Source organism: Ursus americanus, chromosome 2, assembly GCF_024610735.1.
Source record: "Ursus americanus isolate L20-20 chromosome 2, mUrsAme1.1.p, whole genome shotgun sequence".
Lineage (NCBI taxonomy): Eukaryota > Metazoa > Chordata > Mammalia > Carnivora > Ursidae > Ursus > Ursus americanus.
Window position 1 is genome coordinate 41966723 of NC_142128.1, and position 21040 is coordinate 41987762.

At 55.8% G+C, this 21040-nt stretch overlaps 2 protein-coding genes across 19 annotated transcripts in view; one reads left to right on the forward strand and one right to left on the reverse strand.

The window, feature by feature from the left end:
- The first annotated feature begins 2551 nt into the window (after positions 1–2551).
- Positions 2552–9223, forward strand: MSTO1 (misato mitochondrial distribution and morphology regulator 1). Of its 6 annotated transcripts, none has more exons than XM_045784140.2 (14): positions 2552–2691; positions 2787–2922; positions 3374–3443; positions 3531–3606; positions 3861–3915; positions 3998–4136; positions 4299–4416; positions 4490–4624; positions 4734–4886; positions 5176–5307; positions 5381–5565; positions 5802–5906; positions 5989–6173; positions 6354–9223. In XM_045784140.2, exons 1-14 carry the CDS (start codon positions 2608–2610, stop codon positions 6566–6568), a joined length of 1788 nt encoding a protein of 595 aa, XP_045640096.1. In that variant the 5' UTR covers positions 2552–2607; the 3' UTR covers positions 6569–9223. The 6 variants fall into 6 exon arrangements, with proteins under 6 accessions (XP_045640096.1, XP_045640097.1, XP_045640094.1 ...); XM_045784141.2 differs by having other exon boundaries at positions 5989–6101; XM_045784138.2 differs by having other exon boundaries at positions 5989–9223.
- Positions 6169–21040, reverse strand: part of GON4L (gon-4 like) — a 63748-nt gene continuing 48876 nt past the window's right edge. For 6 of the 13 annotated variants that reach the window (XM_087854960.1, XM_087854958.1, XM_087854956.1 and 3 more), the window contains 13 exons: positions 17277–17393; positions 15223–16896; positions 14528–14783; positions 13781–13965; positions 12731–12928; positions 11491–11634; positions 10825–10968; positions 10603–10722; positions 9445–9558; positions 8766–8976; positions 7682–8315; positions 7493–7561; positions 6169–7122 (listed from right to left, as the gene is read on the reverse strand). In XM_087854960.1, the coding sequence (XP_087711086.1) occupies positions 6690–7122; positions 7493–7561; positions 7682–8315; positions 8766–8976; positions 9445–9558; positions 10603–10722; positions 10825–10968; positions 11491–11634; positions 12731–12928; positions 13781–13965; positions 14528–14783; positions 15223–16896; positions 17277–17393 (4299 nt within the window). In that variant the 3' untranslated portion in view covers positions 6169–6689. The other 7 variants (XM_045784081.2, XM_045784084.2, XM_087854961.1 and 4 more) reach the window with 7 other exon arrangements.

Consider the following 21040-nt stretch of genomic DNA (forward strand, 5'->3'; position numbering starts at 1 on the left):
CCCTCTCTCGCTGGCTGTCTCTCTCTGTCAAATACATAAAATCTTTTTAAAAAATTAAATTATTAAGTGAGCACAGCAGCGTTGCTGGATATGTCAGTATACACATCAGCTGCATTTCTCCATAAACAACAGAAATTAAAAATTTTAAAGATTTGATTTACAGTAGCAACAAAATTATAAAAAAGTGAGAAATGTAACAAGATATGTATATGACGTTTATAAATAAAAATATAAAATATTATTGGAGAAAACTTAAAGGCCTCAATCGGTGGTAGAATATAAACTAGAAAAGTTACTACTGTAAAGGTGTCAATTCTCCCCAAACCGATCTATAGAGATGCAACACTATCGTAATCAAAATACCCAGAGATTTTTAAATTTTCCTGTGCAACTTGACAAACTAATTCTAAATATTATATGTGGACGTAAAAGAGCCCAGAATAGACAAGACTTACTCTCACCTTTTACACTACTTTGAAAACTGTGAAACCTACAGGAATGCAGAGAGCTGTACAAAAGAATCCCATATAATTTTCACTTAGATTCAACTGTTAACCTTTTTGTCACACTAGCTTTATCTTTCTACATATTTATTTAGTGTCACCGTTTGAAAATAAATTGCAGACACGTTTCTTTTATCACGTTTCTCCTAGGAATAAGATATTCTCCTTCATACCCAGGATATCATTAACCCACCAAAGAAACCCATCATCAATATAATGTTCTCTAATATGTGCCCTATTTTTTTTTAATATGCTCTATTTTTATTTTTAAATTTCTCCAGTTATCCCAATGGCTGCCCCACCCCACACCCACCCCAAAGTTCACACATTACATTTAGGCTGAAATATCTCTTTAGTGTCCTCTTAGCTTCGGTAGACCCTCTGGTTTATTTTTGAAAATGCCACACCAGTTATTTTACAGATCGTCCACATTCTGGATTTGTCTGATTATTCCGTTCAGGTACAGGCTACTTTTGGCAAGACAGCTGATGCTTTCTATCCACACACCTGACATCACTGCAGTTTGTTTCATTCTGCTGATGCTAAATTTGATCACTTGATTCTGGCGTTCATCACTGTAAAAGTAGGTTTTCTCAATGTAATGAACAAGTAGAGTGTTACTTTGAAATCCTGAAACCATCCTGTTTTCCAATAAATTATCACCCAAAGGTTTTAACATCCATTGATGATCGTCATCAGAATAAATTCTTAAACGGACACCTGCAATCTAAATTCTGTCATTCCTTCTACATTTATTAGCTGCTATTCTTCTGTCACCCCAACACCCTCCCCCCTTTTTTAGTCTCCTTGGGGACTCTGAGACACTTTAAAAACATGGTGCTTAAATATCCTGTGAAATTGGAACAGACCAACAGAGAGGATCAAGAGCCAGAACACAACATAAACAGCATTAGTAATATCTGAAACGGTCCATAAATGTGACTATATTTAAAAAGACAAAATGAAACTCTGTTCTTCTAAAAACTCCCTTTAAGGAAACGAAGAGGCGACCAGAGTGACAGAACAGGTATTTTCAACACATAAAACTGACAAAGGCTTTGTATCCTCAGTAAAGTACCTACTGCTACAAATCCATGAGGCAACCCAAAAGAACACGGCCAAGAGACTGGACGTGCAGTTCGAAAAAAAAAAAAAAAAGATAGAATGGTTCATAAACGTACGAAGAGCTCTCGACCTCATTAGTAATTCGCACCAGTGGTTAGGACTACAGTTTTTAAAGATTGTGGAGCATCAAATGAAACTCCCCTACACTGGTGGCGGTTTGCACTGTAATGAGTTTGAGAAAACAGGTTGGTGCTGTTTACCAAGTCTGAGCACAGCCTTCTTTCTGACCGCCCGCGTCCACGCCGGGCCGAGCCCCGCGGACCCCCGCGTCCACGCCGGGCCGAGCCCCGCGGACCCGAGCGCGGGCGCAGGAGCACAGGAAGGCACAGCGCCCGCCCGCCGCCCGCTGGAGCGACCCCCGGCCCCCAGTCAGCGGAGCCCTTGTCCGCGGAGCCCCCGCACAGCGAAGCCGCGGAAGGGGCTGCAAGCACACGCAGGCTGACGAAGAGTTTGTCCCACAGCCTCGAGCGAAGGGCCGCCTACGGCGCCTCATTCCCGTAAAGTGACAGGGAGCCAGGTGAGTCCGCACGGCCGGAGGCCAGAGCGCTGTGACGGGCGCGGGAATAGGGGCGCCTAGCCTCCGGGCCAGGGGTGTGTCTCCTGAAGCGCCGTGGTCAGCAGCAGCAGCCCCTGAGCGGAGACCGCAGCCGCAACACGGAGCGGTCTCCGCAGAGCCGCCCGCGGGACCGGCGCGCCGGGATAGGCTAGCGCTCGCTAAACACCCCGCGACGCCCTCCCCCGCGCCGCTACTTCCGGCCGCGCCGGGCCCCGCCCCCAGAGAGCGCGGCTCACGCAGGCTGCGCCGGGGGAGTGGGCGGGGCCTCCGACGCCTGTCGAATCGCTTATCCGAGGGGAAAGGATGTATCGGTGCACCAATAGAGCGCGGGGAACGAGGTCCCGCCCACATAACTGCGAACCAATCGGCTCCGAGCGGTGAGCAGGCCGGTCGCGGCTGCCCGACCCAGCGGAGCCAAGCGGCATGGCGGGCGGGGCCCGGGAGGTGCTCACGCTGCAGTTGGGCCACTTCGCGGGTTTCGTGGGAGCGCACTGGTGGAACCAGCAGGTGAGGCCCCCGGGCGGCTGACCCCGCGGGGCCGTTGCTGCGGGCGCGACCGTGCGGTCCCCGCTGAGGCCGGGCCTTCCTCTGTGCCATCCCAGGATGCTGCGCTGTGCGCCCCGACCGATGCCAAGGAGCCGCCCGGGGAGCTGTGCCCCGACGTCCTGTACCGGGCCGGCCGGACGCCGCACGGCCAGGAGACCTACACGCCCAGACTCATCCTCATGGATCTGAAGGGTGAGGCGGTGGCCGGGGTCAGCCGGCGCCCAGGCGTTCCCCGGGCGTGCGGTACTTGCGTCCACCCCGGGCTGCAGGACCAGCAAGGAGCAGCCGCGGGCACCGCTGCCCACGGTCCTCCGGCAGCCGCGGGACACGGGAAGGCACAGCCTTATTCCGTTCACGACCCGACTTTGGAACGGGCTCCTCGTCCCTGGAGACGGCGAGGGGGTGAATCGTGGCCCTCTCGAAGGGCCCCACAGCTCACGGCTGAGCTGGGAATGGAAGGATGGAGCCCAGATTCTGCTAGACAAGGGTTTTTTTCCCCAACTCCTGTATATTCAAGAAAGCTTGGAAGAGGCAACGGCTGGAGGGAGGATGGCAGCAGGTTGTCGGGTGACCCCAGGAAGATTAGCTGAAGGCGGGGAGGGGCTAGGCTTTGACCTCACATTGCCTGTTCTCTTTTGTACAGGAAGTCTGAGCTCCCTAAAACAAGAAGGTGGCCTCTACGGGGACAGACAGCTAGATGCAGCGATAGCATGGTATCTGGTGCTCAGAGGGGGGATGTGCACAGAAGCCGGAGAATCGGAAACTATCGCTGTCATCAACCAAACTCCGTTTTCTTTCAGGCAGGGAAAGCTCACCACACACAAAGAGGAACTGTATCCCCAAAACCCTTATCTTCAGGACCTTCTGAGTGCGGAGGTGAGGGCCTCTGCTCTAAGCTTTTAAATCCAGCCCTATAACTAGATTGCCCCCATTGGGGCAGAGAGGAAAAAAAAAAAGATTTTGATCATCTTAAACAGCATTTTTGGAAAAAGCACTTTTTTTCCTAAAGCAGTGGGACTACATGAATGAAAGGAGGCACTAGGGTGTGGCCAGCAAAATCAGGGAGAATAAATTAACTTTTGTTTCTGGACTGGCTGGAACTGAATGCAGATGTTTCTCATCCCTCCCAGGGAGTGCTGAGTAGTGATGGTATCTGGAGGGTCAAATCCATTCCCAATGGCAAAGGTGAGGCTTCAACCAGGTACTACGGGATGGGGAACCGGGCAGAACTGGAACACAAACAAATGTACTTTTGCTCTTCCTTCAGGTCCCCCACCACTCACTGCTGCTATAGCCCCCAAACTACTTATCCCCACAGAGAGCAGCATCAGGGTTTGGTCAGATTTCCTCCGCGTCCACCTCCATCCCCGGAGCATCTGTATGATTCAGAAGTACAACCACGATGGGTATGGGGGCCCCAAAGGCTGTGAAGAAAGGAACTGGGTCCCCACGGGTGTTGGATGAGTCTCTGGAAGCCACCTTCTGCCCTTCCTGAACACAGGATCTTGGGGGTCGGGGGGATGAAGGGCGGGGTTCCTGCAAGTCAGGACTGTGTTCATGCATGGCAGGGAAGCAGGTCGCCTAGAGGCTTTTGGCCAAGGCGAGAGTATCCTAAAGGAGCCCAGGTACCTGGAAGAGCTGGAGGACAGACTGCATTTCTACGTGGAGGAATGTGACTACCTGCAGGTAGCCGGGGGGCACGGGGGGCACGGGCAGAAGCCTCTTCTCGTACTGTCTGTCATCATTCGCCTCCCTCCAGGGTTTCCAGATCCTATGTGACCTGCACGATGGCTTCTCTGGGGTAGGCGCAAAGGCCACAGAGTTGCTACAGGACGAGTATTCAGGGCGGGGCATAATAACCTGGGGCCTGCTCCCTGGTCCCTACAGTCTTGGGGTGAGTAGAACTTGGGGAAAAGGCAGTCCCGGGGTCAGGGAGGAAGAAATGAGGGGATGACAGCCCAGGGAGAAAGTTGCTTAAAACCAATTACCCTTTTCTCCCCCAGGAGCCCCAGAAAAACATCTATCGTCTGCTGAACACAGCTTTCGGCCTGGCACACATGTCTGCTCACAGCTCTCTGGTCTGCCCCTTGTCCTTGGGCGGGAGCCTGGGGCTGCGACCTGAGCCTCCAGTCACCTTCCCTCACCTACATTATGACGTAAGGCTCAAGGCTCTTGTTCAGACTGCAGGTAGAGACGGCGCCCTCCCCCTACCTCCACCGCCCGACCCCTCACCGCACGTTTGTTACCATCCCTCTTCGTGAAGCCTCAGCTTGACCTCAGCCACAGTACAGCACATTGTCCTCTGTGTGTCCAGCCTTGGGCCAAGCACAGCCCTGCTTCGTCCCAAAGCACCTGGACCCCTCTGCTGTCAGGATTCTTTCTGCCTTCACACTCTGCTCTCCAGACCCAAAAGGCTAAGTGCCCTTGTTGGTACTCTCTTTACAGGCCACTCTGCCCTTCCACTGTGCTGCCATCCTGGCTACAGCCCTGGACACAGTCACTGTTCCTTACCGCCTACGTTCCTCACCAGTTTCCATGGTTCATCTGGCTGATATGCTGAACTTCTCTGGAAAAAAGGTGTGGAGCTTTGTGAAGGGACGGGTCAGCGCTGAGAAAAAGCTTGCTTACTTGATCTTTCCCTTACCTTTAGGTGGTGATAGCGGCAGCAACCGTCCCCTTCCCCTTGGTCCCAGGCCAGTCCCTTCCTGATGCCCTGGTGCAGCTTGGAGGAGCCACGGCATGGACCCCACTGTCTGCGTGTGGGGATCCTTCTGGAACACGCTGCTTTGCCCAGTCAGTGGTGCTGAGGGGTCTAGACAGAGCATGCCACACCAGGTGAGGACGGGTGGTTCTTAAGAGCCCTTGTCAGACTTCTGACTCTCGTCATTTTCTCCCTAACACCTCTGGACATCCTAATAGCATTGCCTCTTCCTCCCTTTGCCCCATATTAAAAAAAAAAATTAAGAGAAACTCAGCACCCTACTTCAGCTAATGGCCTGAGAACGTAAGAATTCCCAGCTCCATATCCACACTGCCACAGATTAAAGGTGGTTTTGGCTCTGTTCCGGCAGTCAGCTCGCCCCAGGGACACCTCTGCCTTCGCCACTCCATGCCTGCAGCACTGGGGAAGACGTCTTGGCCCAGTACTTACAGCAGCAGCAGCCCAGAGTCAGGAGGTCAGTGTGATGCCAGCTCTCCTGCCACACCCCAGACCTTCCTCAGCTTCTTCTCACTCAGCTGCTGCTCTCACCCCCACAGCTCTGCCCACCTGCTGCTGGCACCCTGCAAGGTGGCTCCTCCGTACCCCTGCCTCTTCTCCCCAAGCCTCAGCCGGCACGGTTTGGTTCTGGATGGCCCGCCATCTGGGGCAGGTACGCGGCTGGTGAAGGTACAGGGGAGATGGCACTCTGTGCCTGCCCAGAGGAAGGAACTGACGTCCACAGGTAAACATCCCTTTATTCACTCGATGGCTCCCGAGGGAAGTGGCCTTCCTCTGGAGCACTGGCCTGCCAAGGAGACAGCACACAGAATTCACGGGGTTCGCGCCCCAGCCAGGTCTGTCTGGGCAGCAGAGCCCAAGGTAGGAACACCACTGGCAGGCTCCCCTTTCTCTCCCTCCACAGCCGTGGAGAGCATCCCAGTGCTTGGGGCCCTCTGCTCCTCTTCCACCTTGAGCCGGACCCTCGGAGACTTGGCTAGAGATCTCAGCAAACTGGACGTGCGGCGCTGGGCCAGCTTCATGGATGCCGGAGTGGAGCAGGGAGACGTGGAGGAGGCGCTGCAGGAGCTGGGCAGTCTGGCCCAGTGCTACCAGGGTGGGGACGGCCTCGTGGACTAAGGTTTTCCCATCGAAGGAAAGAGCTGGTTTACAATAAACACGCGGGTGCAGGAGCCTGGTGTCCTGGATTCGCTACACCAGCACAGCCGTGTGCTACACTTAGAAACACCATGACCACGTCTCAGAACAATAAACACGTGCGTGGGACCAAGGGGAAAAGGTAGAGAAGGAGCTGCGTCCCCCCCAGCCCCCCAGTGCCGAGCACACGCAGCTGCCGAGGACCCTGAACCACGCCTACGTTGGCACAGCCATCCAGCCCCAGTCTGCCTCTGTCCTTGTCCTCAGCCCCGGCTCCTCCAGCTCTGTGTCCTGAGCTCAAGGGCATCCCAGCACAGTACAGGTGCCCTCCCTCGGGGGGCCGGCGGGGGTAAGTGGGTGCAGATGACACCCGCGCGCTCCCACAGTCACCCGTCCAGCTCCTCCTCAGACAGAAGGTCCCCGCGGTCAGAGAGCTGGTCCGTGTTGCTTGTACTGGTTGCGTCGTCCTCCTCCTCGGAGCTGGCCTCGCAGGCCGTGTGGAAGAGCTGCACGAGTTCTCGGAAACGGTGGGAAACCTAGGGCGAGAACGTGACATTTTCACATCTGCTAAGCACGACATACTCTGCGAACAATCTCCTGTGTTCCACACAGTAAGGAGGTGAGGGCCGCGTCCTCCTCACAGATAAGGGAACTCAAGAGGCTTCAGGTTTGGACCTAAATCACACCACTCCTAAAAACAAAACTAGAATGGAATGTCTCAGACTTCTACCTCAAAATCTAATGCCCTTCCTCTGTTCGAACCGCTACCACCTGCCCTGATGAGTCAAGCCCGGCCTCAGGGCCCCTGGGGCTTATCTCTCGGTTGGCCACCCTGGCCTCTCCTTGCCCGGCCTTCTCCTTGGGGCCCCCGGGGCCTGAAGCTCTAGCAGGACTGAAGCCGCTTACCTCAGCGGGGGTCTTATTCCCCAGCTGCTGGGAGATGCTGCTGAAGGTCTGTGGCTGCGCTCCTCGCTCCTGGCACATGGTGAGAATCACGCGGTCAGCCTCCCTGGAACCCACACACCAGGATTAATCCCAGGGTAGGAACACAGATGTGTTCCATGCATTTTACATACGTCCCCTGCCCCTACCTACCTTGTCCACAGGACCACCTTCTCCCCAGTGGAGCTGACCTTGCTGTTGTTGGCACAGACCGTAGCTTCTGTGGCCTTTGGATGCGGCTCTCCCGCTGGACCCTTGCCCTGGGTTCCACTGTCTTTAGCCAGAACTCCCCTCGGGATTTTGGAAGAAGTCTCTGAGGTGTCAATTCCTGATGAAGAAGATTCACGGACAGGGGACATCCTGTTTGCTGTCTTCACCGCAGCTCTGCCTGCCAGCAACCAGCTCTCTGGAGTGTCTGATCTCTCAGACACGTGTCTTCTCCCCACGTCTCTGGTCCTTGAGGAAACGGGACTCAGGAAGGAAGCAGGGGGCTCCACAGTTCCAGGCCATTTCTCTGTTTCTGAAGCCTCCCAGGCCGGCATGGAAGCCTCTGGCTCACCCACTGCCTCCTGGTCCTCCCCCTCCTTCTGCTGTCCAGGGGATGCCTGCGGGCAGGAGAGGACCTCATGCGCAGCCTGGCTTCTCCTCACAGTGCAGAGCGCGGCTCCGGTACCAGAGGAAAGCTGAGGCGTCTCCGGCGAGCTGGGCCGTGGGCCACCCAGGACAAGCCGGTCTGTAAGAGTCACTTCCTGAGGGGACAGCGGAGTGCTTCCCACTGCTAGTCCTGCTTAGGAGGAAAGTAAAGACCTGAGGGAGGGACAGGGTCGAGATGCACCTGGGACCCCGAGTTACCGCAGGGCCATGCACGTGGGCTACTGTGACAGAGCCCCAACCTCAAAGACTGAGGCAAGGGCGGGGACTGAAGTCCCTTATATGGAGATACAAGGTCCCACTGCCACAGCCCAGAAAGACCGCGTCTTTGGGTGCAGATCACGGAGGTCAGGAGGGCAGGGGAAGAGAGTGCGCATCATGGGGACGGTAGCACTCCCCAACTCTGCCAGAGGACAGAGGTCACAGCAAAGTTAAGGCCAGACAAAAGGATTTCCTATTACTTGTTAGTAAAAGAAGGGGTAGTCCAGCGGCCAAAGACTTCTGCTGGCTCCAAGTTCTTGCTTGAAGCATGTCAGAATGAGGCGGAAACGGGGACAGAGGCGGGGCTGGCAGACAGAGCACTCACCAGGAACGAGCATCCCTCCGCTGCCAGCACTCCTGCCAGGCTGGCCCTGGGCCGCCTCCGTGCTTTCTCGCTCCTCGGTGGCCTCCTCCTCTGGCAGGTCCTTGCCCTGCCCAGCTTCCTTAGCAGCAGGCCCAGGGCTGGCCTCCCGCTGGGGACTGCTGCCCGCCAGCTCCTGGGGCTCCTTGCTCTTGTAGGGTTTGCCGTCACAGACCTGCAGGGATGGCCTTCTTGGTCAAGGGTGTCCTCACTGCCTTTGTCTCGGGGGGCCGACCACGGGAAGCAGCCGTGCCACGATGTTCAGCAGGTCAACCGACAATTTTAAATGTCTGCTTCTCCCACTCCTAGAACCAAGGACTCTATTTTTGCTGCCAGCCAACCCTACCCTAGAGAACTGGCATTACTTTTAGGGTCTGTGTATTTCATAAGAAAGAAAAGAAATAAATATTTGAAGTGGTTCATCTTGTTTCAATTTCAAAAGCCTTCCTTACCCCCGGGATTATCTTCAGAAAGCAAAATCCATTATATACTTTTAAAAGATTCTATTTGTCTGGTGCACGCATGCTCACGCTGTGTGATGCGGGAAGACAGCGCCACACAGTGAGGCAGCACCGCCTCCCCACCCCGGCCGCCCCTCGGCGCCCCCCACCTCTGCGCTGCCCCCCCAGTGGCCCCAGCTCACCCTGCCGCCACAGTGGCCACAGCTTCTCCTCTTGCTCTTCTTCAGCCTGGAATCAGGGCCTCCTTCATGGCAGGCACAGGCGCAGTCCTTGGCGCCGTCCGGCCACTCAGCCTCCTAGGAGACACTGGGCTTGGTTAGCGGCCGTTAGCGTGCTGGGTGCCCAGAGAGGACACGGGACTGCGGGCCCCCTGAGCCAGCCCACCCTGACCAGCACCCTTTCTCCTTCGCGGCACAGCAGCTCTTCCCATGTCCTGGGGAATCTCAACCACAGCTGCTAGAGGTCCCTGACCCGCAACGACCCAGAGCACTGATGCCACCCAGCTGCCCAGATGTTTCAGTACCGAAGTCAGATACGTCTGAGGCAAAGTCCCGGGATGACCGACCGCCTTCGCTCCTGCATCCCTGTGCCTAGAGCTCTGCCCCCTCCGCCGACCCCCTCGGGGTGGGAGGGCTTGCTTTGTGCATGGGGAGGCCCCCTCAGGGACACTCTCTGTTCAGGGACCCCAGACGCTGGTGCCGTTATTACCCCACTGACGACCAGAGGTTCAGTAAGTTGCCCAAGGAAGAGGAAAAGACACACAGGAAAACAGCCTCCTCCCGGACGAGCAGTGGGCGGGGGGTCTAAGCAGACGCCAGACCGCCTGGGTCCGCACCCCAGCACTGCCACTTAGGAGACACGACGCCCTGGCACCGGCCTCGCGCTGCACGTCCCTCTCCTCTTTGGTCAAATGCAAACAAGAGCCATCTCTTCGCCGCACTGCCATGGAATGAAGTGAGGAGCGATCCAGCTGCAACACCTCCGAGAGGTACGTGCAGCTCGCCTCACAGCTGAGAACCGGCTGTCATGACACGGCTCCGGCGCGGACGCCTGGTTCTACCTCTTCACACGAACGGAAAGGAAGGAGTCAAGACCCAAGGGCAAGACAAACCGCTCCGAACTAGAGAGCTAGGGGGGAGCATCCTCCTAATGGGGCGGCCGTGGGGGGGCCTCTTGAGCAACTGCACGCCTCCCCTGCTCCACCCCATACCGCGGGCTCTGCAGCCTGACGCGACTGCCTGGGGCCCCAGGGGCCGCACACCACACCCAGCCAGAGAAACACTCAGAAAACTCAAGGCCTGGTTCGTGACAAGCGGGTGATGCCCAACAACCCCAAGTACCTTGTCGTGATTTTGGACCCCAATCTCTTTTCTTCTTTTGCTCTTGGAGGCCGTGGGTATCTTGGGGGGCTCGTCTTCCTCCTCCACATCGGGCAGTGCCACTTCTTCAAAGCCATCAAACTGGGGACGAGTGGGTACCACTCAACACAGACCCTGGGCAGGCACCCCTCCGACACGTGACCTTCCCCCTTCCCAAGCCCACTGCATCCTCAGGGCCAGTACCTCGTACTCCTTCTCCTCGGTCCAGTTGATCTCTTCAAAGTCCCCCATCCGGCTGGCTGCTGGGCGCAGGTGATCAAAGAAGACAGAGAACTCATCCTGCAGGTGGTCGTGGCCCTTGAGAAGCTGCCACATCTGTGTCTTGAGCTGGGGAGAGTGGTCAGGGAAGGATGAGGTGCCCAGGGCCTGTCCAGGCTGCCATCCCAAACCAATTCCATTCGCTCCCAAGGTCTACCCTCCTACTCCACTGAGGGACACACAGAAGCCTCTCTTGAACCGCTAAGACTTCGTCAACGTCCCCTCCCTGCTCGCGTGCCTACACTGGAGGGGAATAATAATACGTTTGCTCCCTGATGACGACACTCTGCACCCCGCCCTCCTGACCTCCAGCTCCAGCAGCAACCCGAGCACAGCTAGCAGACGAGTTCCCCTCGGCCCCATCACCTCCTTCCCTGAACTTCCCTTCCAGGCACTGATGGCATCCCTGAGCCTGTGAGATCAGTGAGGCTCTGGTTTCAGGGGACAAGCACCCCCTGTTCCAGGGGTTTATGCTTCAGGAAAGCCGATAAAGTCCTCGCCTTCTTCGTCCCCTCCGAAGTCCAAGGTACCCCCGAAGCAAGAGAATAGGCACGGGTGCCAGCAGAAAGGCAACGGGACAGGAAACAGCACCTCCGTGATCTCCTGGGGCAGGCAGTCTGCACAGCTCTGGAGGACCTTGATGATCTTCTGGTGGTGTGAGGGGTTCTCTGCAAAGCAGATCTCCAGCTGCCGAAGAAACTTGCGGCTCTTCTCAAAAGCCTGCTGCTCCTCAAACTACCACAGTGGAAAGAAGGCGAGAGCGTCACGTGCGCAGCGAGCGAGCGTGGGCCGGAGGGCTCTAGGCCCAAGAAACTAGAGCATCGGGCTGGGGAGTGGGGTGGACGGGGCTCTGGTTTACAACCGCCAGACTGTGCGGAAGGACCCTGGCGTCCATGTACCTTGGGCTGCAAGGGAGACCAACCCAAGACACCTAAGACGTGAAGGAAAGATTCCAGAGACGTGCGCATCTCAAGCTGCTGTCTCATGGCTGTGACGTCACACGCTCCAGCTCGTCACCACCTACAGTGGTCACACCTGTGCTCCTCCTCACACGGGGAGACAGCTCGGGCCGGGGGGGTCACCACCTCAGGGCCACATGACTGCCTCAAGCTGACCAGATGAACTCACTCTACCCTTCATTCCCGTGTCTCTCAATCCTGAACTCCTGGGATATCCCTCACGTGTAGACACCTACTCGCCAACATTTTGAATGTCACCTCACACAGTGGCCACCCCAGACCACCATGTACAAAATAAAACTGCAAGCCCCCCCACTCCCCCTGCAGCTCTCTAGTCCCCCTTCCTGGTGTATTTTTCTACAAAGCATTAGCGCTAGAAAGCGTTACACAGAGTTTATTGTTCATATCTACTTTTCATCCCTATATACGTTTACCATATATATTTACTATTTATCACCTGACTTTCCCCAAGAGAATGGAAGCTCCGTGAGGGCAAGGACGTCATTCTTTTGTAACTACTATATTCCTAAGACCGAGCACTCTGCCTGACACGCACTGGGCACACTAAGTAAGTATCTGTCGGAACGAACGCCTGTTTTACAAGAGGGAGGAGCAAAGGGCGCGTGATTTACCTACAGTCTCCACTGGCAACAAAGGTACAACCCCTCATTGCACATATCAAGAAAATGGGAGAAGAGGGGTTGGGAAGATCACCCCTTGAAAACAAGGGGGCGCTGATCACTCTGGGCTAGAGCAGGGCCGTCTGAGCGGGAGCCGCCGAGAGACGAGGACAGTGTTAGCCAATTCTACCCAGGCTCGCCCCGTCCCCGGGCCCAGCAGCCCCCCGGTGTGGCGTCCACACGCCCACTCACTAATCCACAGGCCAGAGCCTGCTCGGGCAGCAGGAAGGCAGCGAAATCCTTCAGCAGCTGAGGCCAGTCCTGGAGCAGAGCCTGCAGGCTTCTGTAGAGATCCACAGCTGTCTGCCTCTGAGTGCTGGACTCGAACTCATAGATGACCTGCAGGAAGTCCTCATACTTGCCAGGGATATGCTGCAGCGCTTCTCGAACCTACGCGGGAAGACGTTCTGCCATCAGTACAAGAAAGCCGTAGACTGAGGAGTTGTCCTGGTACAGAGCACTCCAGAGCCACCCTGCAGAGGCCACTCCTCTGACAGCTCACGGAAGACGCGGAGCGGCGAGTCAGGAGCAGCTCCTTCTCCGCGGGCAGGCCACGGAAACGCCTTCATTCTCCAAGGACCACGGCCCTCCCCACAAAACCAAGCAAGCTTTCCTCTAGCCCAGCCCCAAACTCTCCCTCCTGATCTCAGCCCCACGCTGAAATAGTCGCGGAGCGTTCGGCACACCCATTTCCGCAGCACAGTATCGCATGAGGGGAGAGAATGCACACATTAGCAATGTTGGTAAAACGTGAGCAGACAGGAAGGTACGGCCATCACTGCTAGTAGGCCACCTCACCAGGGGTATAAAGGAACTGGAGGGTTACATTCCAAGGACAACTGCCAGGCACAGGGGGGCAGCTCTCTGAAGACCAGGGCGCTTCCCGGAGGTCCACTCTCCGGCCAGTGCACCAACGGTCCTCCTTCTCAAGCCGAGGGCTCGGGAAAGGCCCGCTTTAACCAACCCAGCAAAGTCACCCCTCACTGATGATGGTGGCATCACCCTTCCCCGCGTTCTGAACAATGAGGGGTGATGCTGAGGGATTCGCAACAAGCCGTGTACGACGGAAGCCTGTGTCCAGTCTCTCTCACACAGATATGAGGGCAAGGCCAGGAGAGAGCAAAGGCAGAGGCATACAAGACGGCGGTGAAGCCTGAAAATCAGACTCTGTTTTCAACACTGGTCCCTGGAAGAAGCCTCGTTTGGAGGGACGGGCGGTAGCGGGAAGCAGCCCCTGCCTACCCTGGTCAGGTAAGCCTGAGCAAAGGCCAAATCCTTCTGCTCCCTGAGGGGGTCCCGCTCGAGAATATCCTCATCATACAGCAGCAGCAGCTTGGACGTGTCCTTGCTGGCCCGGGCCCGGCTTCCCCGCCTGCTGCGAGCTCGCTGACTGCCCCGGCCCTTCCCAGCAGCTCGGCCGCTCTCTCCTGGGAAAACACACAAGAAAGATGGTTGCTCTGGCCCCACAACCCCACTCCTCCCATCGGCCACACGCACCCACCCCACCCAAATCCTGTCCGGGACGGCCCCAGGAGAGGCTAGTGGGAACGTGTCAGGAAGGCACGACCGTGTGTCAGGCCAGCCGCATTCCCCACAGTGAGAAGGGGATCTCAGCTACTGCATACTGAGAACGGGAGTCGTGAACAGGAGTACGGGCTCTCGCCAGGCTCTCACGGTACTAGGTCTTGGTGGGGAACCGCAAATAAACGTAGCTCTTAGCCGCATGCGTGACAGACGCATGGAGGACCCGCACAAAAGCTTGCACGAGCCTAACACAAACCTGGCAGCCAGTAAGAGCCACAGCTGAGATGTCTGAGCACGCTTCTCTGCAAAGGCTCCAGGCAAACACGCTTGGGCGAGGGGAGTGTGCAGAGGAGTCCCAGACGACTTCCTCTAAAACTCCCACCTGGTTTTCAGACCAGCCACTCGGCATGGCACTTAGAAAGGAGGCCAGCGGAGACCACCTGGCACATCAGGCTCGCCACTCACCTGGCGGGGCGCTGCTGGCCTCTGCCTCTGGAGCGGTCCTGGGCGAGGCGAAGGTGGCCGGCGGCTTCTCGACAGGGTCTCCCACGGCTTCATCTGTCATTTCGTCCTCCTTCTGCAGGCTCTCCATTCCTTCTGCCTCCTCTTCCTCTTCTTCTTCGGGCTCAGAGTTCTCTTCCTGGGAGTTCTCCTCCTCGGACTCGCCCTCCTGGCCCGCACGCCTCTCAGAGGCCAGCCAGGTCAGTTTCTCCATCGTTTCCTGCAAAGTCCCCGACAGCGTCCCCAGGGCTGGCGCCGGCTCACCACAGGCCAGCGGCGCGGCCACCAGGGCCCAGCACGGAGTCGGGACGCAGGGTGGGGGAAGATGCGTTTTGAAAGGTTGCCTTCTACCCTGAAGACAGTTTTCCTTTGCTGGGGTCCACACTTACGATCTACATGTTTAGGCCTTTAAATTGTGCACGTGTGATTCAATCTAACATTTCAGTGGCTGAGTCACACAGAACACCCAAGTAAACGTTCACCCTCTTCCTCCCCTCTCGCCTCAACCCCCCCCCCAAAACTGTCCCCCACTGTATTCAAACGTCAAATAAAAATGACAGGAGACCTATCTAAGTGCAGCAAGCAAGCAGGGGGCCTGTCAACAGATCAAGCGAGTGACTGAGGCCACAGAACAGCGGAGGGTCCTCCCCAGCTCTCACCTGGAGCTCCGGGACCGAGAGCACAGACTCCTCAGAGGCTGACGACATCTCATCCTCCTCATCTTGGGTCAGGTCATCAAAGTCCTCCTCTTCCTCTTCCTCTGGCCCGTCCTTCTCTCCTCCAGCCTCCGGCCCAGCCGGGGTCCCCAGCGCCTGGCCGTCAGAGCTGGCGAGGTCCTCACACTTCCCCGGGGGGCTGCTGCGTACCACTTCAGGGCCGGCATAGGAAGAAGTGATCTTGGGAGACCCTCTGCTCACATCTCCGGAGTCTCCCTCATCCCCAGGTTCCCGAGAAGCTGACAAGGTTCTAGCCGGCTCGCTCCTCTCGTCCTCCTGCTGGAAGGCTGGCTGTCTCCTCAGCTCGCCAGGACCGCTCGGCTCCTCACCTGGGAAGCCAGCGTCCACTCCCACAGAATGTTCTTCTCTGATGTCCTCACAGGTGTCCTGCCCAGGGGACCCACTGGAGTCATCCTCCCCAGGGTCCTGAGGTTCCATCTTGACCATTTCCTGCAAGTCCCCTGCCGGCAGCGGCTCCAGAGCCTGCCTCCCATCCTCGGCCTTTACAAGAGTCCAGCCACAGGCACTGTTCTCTGGCCGCTCTTCCTGGCACACTCGATCTGCTGCTGGGGGCCCTGGGCTGTGTTCCTCTTTGGGGAAGACGGGAGCACAGAGAGGAGATAGTTCCTGGGGTTCTAATTTGGGTTCTAGGCCTTGAAAGGCATTTTTCCCTTCAGCCAAAGGACAACCAACGTCCACATTCACTTGGGCCTTATCTTCAGGGGTGGATGGGACGGGAAGACTCACAGAGTTGCTGGAAACAATTAGGGGTGGGATAGAGGAGGCCACAAGGGGCTGGTTCAATGGGCAGGGGAAGGAAGTTGGGTTAACCAGGAGGGTGGTGATGGGAATGGTCTGAGGAGCCTGGGCCACGGCCGCGCTGACGGGCTGGATCACGTTGCAGCCGCTGCCAAGGCTGACGACCTTCACAGTGGTGGCGGGCACGGTGAAGATCACGGGCACCGGGTGGAGGAGTGAAGCTGGCTCCAGACAGAGAGAGGCCTTGGCCCCCTTTCTCTTGGAGGCTCTCGGCTTTGTAGACGGCTTTCGAAACTTAGAAGGAGCAAGTGAGGGCAGCATTACCTTGGGCACAGGGGCAGAGGAGAGCAGGGTCTGGGGCTCAGACAGAGGGAAGCTGGTCCTGGCCTCAGGGGGCGTGGGAGGCAGTGCTGTTGGAGACTCAAAACTCTCGCCCCCGGTGACCCCCAGTGGAGGGATGCCTGGCACCGTCTGTAAGACAGTGGCCGGCTGGATCACGTGAGGAATCCGGACCACCATTTTGCTCGGAGGGGCTTCAGACTGAGTTGACCTAGCTGGTGTTTTCCCAGAAGTGGAGCTGGGCTGGAGGGAGGGGCTGGGTCTGATGAGCAGGGGCTTCAGGACTGACGGCCGCTTCTGTCTCCAGGCCTTCCTGGAAAAACAGCTGGCCACCGGCTTCAGCTTCAGGACTACACCCTTGGGCAACAGCAGTGGGTACGGAGTTTCACTCCCCAGTTCCGAGCTGCCTTTTCCCAGGCCCGGCTCTGAGCTGACCTCAGTGGCTCCGGTCACACTTCCTACCCCTCTGGCGCCGTCTGCTATGCGCCACAGTTCCTCCTGGATGGATGGCAGACTGGCCTATCAGAACAAGAACACACTGATCCAGCAAGTGTCAGACTGGGCAAAAAGAAAGGGGTTTCCGGGATTTTAGGGGCCTTTCTAGGACAGTCTCAAAAAATCTTTTCAAGAAGGAGTTTTCTCGCAGGATATCCAATTTCTACAAGGACTACATCCTAATTACATACTATAGAAACACCATATCATTTTACCCACTACTTTTCAAAGGTGGTACAGTCACGTGGGGGAAGGGGAAGCAGCAGGAGAGGAAGGGGGAAGGAGGAAGGTCTGCTAAACCCCGTCCTACAGCTACGGCCCCGGGCGTGTAAAGTAACCCTCGATGTCTCTGGCAGGGCTAGTGTCCTCCTGCCTCCTACACACCTCGAGGAGGAAGGCTGTACCTTTAACCAGAACGGAAGCCGGTGCTCTTCCCTCTCAACAGGTGGCTTCCACTGATGGGGCTGGATCTCTTCACAGCATTTCACCAAGACAGGCAGCTGTTTGGTCTTCTTATAAAACTGAGCATGAAGAAATGACATACGAGTTACATTCCCTCCAGAAACACTGCTCTCTGTCGGGCTGGGGAGCGAAGTGTGCGGCAGTGTGAGACGCCCCCTCCCCCTAGCACATGACCATAACCAGCTCGTGCTAAATGCTCTCCATTTCAAATTACACTAAGCTCTCAATCCTAATGAACATTCTGCCACACTCGCTATCACCAGACAGAGAGAAGTTTAGGTCACAGAGAAAAGGAAGCACATGGTCGGAGCCACCGGCCTTCAGATCTGCTCCTACTCAACAGCTGTCACGACAGCACCTTCACCCTCATCCGCGACCCACGGAAGCTTCCCACTAAGGAAGTAACGCCGCGAAGGACATCAGAGGGCAAGGGAAAGCAGGGACTGCGGCAGTTTTAAGAGTAAATGAGCAGAAATCCCAACAGTGACAGCACGCACCCACCCAACCCACATCTGCAGAGCCCCCACCAGAGGCCCGCGCACAGTGGGAGTGGCCATTCCCGCTCCCGGGGAGCTCACACACCAGCAGGAGAGAGAGCCAAACAGACGAAATTCTCTGTAAAAAAGCACAAAGACGCATACACAAGTATGACGCCCACGTCACACTTGAACAATAAAGACATTTCTGGAGCAGCTGCGACTACAGATGAGTCTTGACGGCACAGGGCTGGCTGAGGGAGGCAGGGAGGCGCAGACACCCTTCTTGTTCCAAATCATGAACGTGTTAAGGAACCACAAAGAGACTGGTCTGGCCACAACAGAGAGCTGTGAAGAGACTCTCAGAGACAAGTCGGAGGTAAAGCAGGGGGGCCTTCCATGCCATGCTGTGCAGTGTGAACTCCACCCGGAAGTTATCTCGAGGTGGCCACGGCAGCAATGGAAGGAGCCAGAATTAGAAACACCAGTTAGAAAACAATGGCATTAATGCAGACGTCACGAAGGCTGACACCAAGGCTGCAGGCATCAGGGTAGGACGCAGGGTAGAACACGGAGGACCTGGGGACGGCCTGGCATATGGTGATCAAGCGGGGGGGGGGGGGCGTTCAAGGACAACTTGCAACTTCGTGCACTGAGACAACAGCCAGACCGCAAGGTCCCACAGAGACACAGGTCACAACAGGGGGACCTGGGGGAGGGGAGGGTGCTGGTGGTGGCCGGCAGAAACGGGAAGGTGCAGAGGGACACAGCTCGGACTGAGGAGGCAACGCAGGGAAGACTTCCTGGCAACAGCTGGCTACGTGAAGCCGGCAGTGGGCGGAAGAACCGGGACCGAGGACTCAGACTTCAGGAGCGTGAGCAGACACACTGCAAGTCTCCAGAAACTCGGACGCGTGGACAGAGTGGGGCAAGAGCAGCTTGTGAAGGAGCAGCTGCAGGAGCATGGGAGCTACAGTCCCGACCGGACAGCTACGCAGAAGGAGGCCACGAAAGCAGCCACGGCATCACCGATGGGGAAATACCAGATCTTTGCAGGGATAATATCCACACTTTCCGAGGTTAAAGAGTTAAGGAGAAACGTACTGTTAAAAACAGATTAAAACATCCGTTTGGCTTTGTCCCTCTTAAAACCCCATGAAAACAAGGGCATTGTTTTAAGGTAAAAGCATATAAGGAGAGAGAATGAAAAAAAAGGTGAAAGCAACAAAATTTTCAAAACTAAAAGCAGATGGATGAGTGGAGACACACAGGAGAATCAAGAAAGCCAAATGTCATGTGGCGAAAAGTTAAGGGCTGACAACACGGATGTTGGAGGCTGGCCACAGGGTGAGACAGCAGAAACCTCGAGAAGTGGGAGTAAAGCTGGAAGTGGAAACACGTAAAGATGAGGAGGGCAGGCAGAAGCTGTTGAAAAGGCAGTGACCCCCCAAATCCCACCCCGCTGGCTGTAGCCAGGGGCAGCCTCTCCCCGGCCGAGCAGCAGGTGGACAGAGGCCGCCAGGCACAGCAGCCAGCAGGCACCCTGTGGGAGGGGGCACAGGGGACAAGTCCAGCCTTTGTCCTCTCCGGCTTCCCACACTCCCTCTGCCATTGGCCATTAAAGAATATTCAGTGAATATAAAAAAGCTATTGGAAATTAAAAATATAACCAGAGAAATAAAGAGCTAACTCAGCAGAAAGGTCAGAAGAAAAAACTGAAGTAACACCCCAGAAAGTACAACAAAATATCAAAGTGTTGGGAAAGAGAAGACCACTGGGAGGCCTAGGGTACTGCCCAGGCGGAGCATGAAGGGGGGAGGGGGGCAGGGTGCCCAGTCCTTGCAGAATTAATGAGACTGGACCCAAACTGAGGCATCCACAGCACCATAAAAGCCCAAAACAATGGAAAAAAGGAAAAACCCTACATGCTGCTGGGGTGAGGGCCACGGGGGGACACAGGTCACATAGGTTCAAGAGACAAATGGCATCAAATCTAAAGAGGCAGCACTAGCAATGAGAAGAAACTGGAGCAAGGCCCTTAACACTTTCTCATAAAATTATTTCTAACCTCATAATTAGAGTCATAAGAGGCTGCAAAAGTAAGACAGAAGGCTCTTACATAGCCTTCCCTCGGTTTCCCCCAACAGTAAGACCTTATGTCACATGGTGACAGTGGTCACACACACAGACCAGGATGCGGCCTCCAGACCCGTCCACGCAGCATGAACACCAGGAATATGGCCAGTTTAAATCTACGCACCTGTTTCTCAAGCACTCTTCCCCAGAATGCCATGAGGACGTGCTCCGCTGCAAGAAGTTAGTAAGACCAAGAAAGATGTGGGTTTGGGGACTAAGAGGATGCACACGGGAAAGAAGCAAAATGAACCCATGATGGTGGGGGAGAAAAATCCCAAGAAGCCAGTTGTGCAGCGAGACGAGAGAGCCACACGTTTAGAGGGAACGGCATCAGCGGAGCTGGGAGAGCGCCTTCCTCAGGAAGCTGAAAATGACAGAACACCTACATTGTTCGAACACACGAACCAGGGACTCAGAGCACTGCAGGAAACTCCAGTGTTGAATACAGCTCGACAGAGTGAGGTAATACCTCACAAGACCAAGCCCCACCCGCTCCCCCAAATGCAATTACCAACTCCGGCAGGAAAGCAATCACGCTATACCACACCACTCAGCTATGGGACACGCACCAAGCCCTCATCACACTTATAATGTGAGCCCCGAAACCGATCTAACCAACACTGTGGTCTAGTGGGAGAACCGGGGGACAGAAGACACCCGTGATGATGGCAGGGCTGTGGCGGTGAGAGGACCGAGTCTTTGTCGCCCGTGTCACGCTTTAATAAATAAAGCTTCAATCCAAAGCACCAAGTGGTGGCAATGACAAGCAAGCCACCCAGATACGGTGGTGTAGACACATCACCCCTCAAAAACTTCAGTAAGAAATAGGGAGAAAAATAGTTTCCATAATAAGCCTCACAGAACTATTTGACTATTTAAATCACTTAGACTATTTACCTTTTATAAAATATATACTTTTAACTTTGATAGGCATACCCATGTGAAAAAGGTGTAAGAAGGATACAGAGGAGTGCTGTCTACCCTTTCCAGAAGGCTGGCGGGAAAGAGACAGGAGTGGCTCAAGGGAAACGTGAAGTTGAGAAATATTCTAAGAGCTGGAATAACTCTGGGGCCCCTGGGTGGCTCAGCTGGCT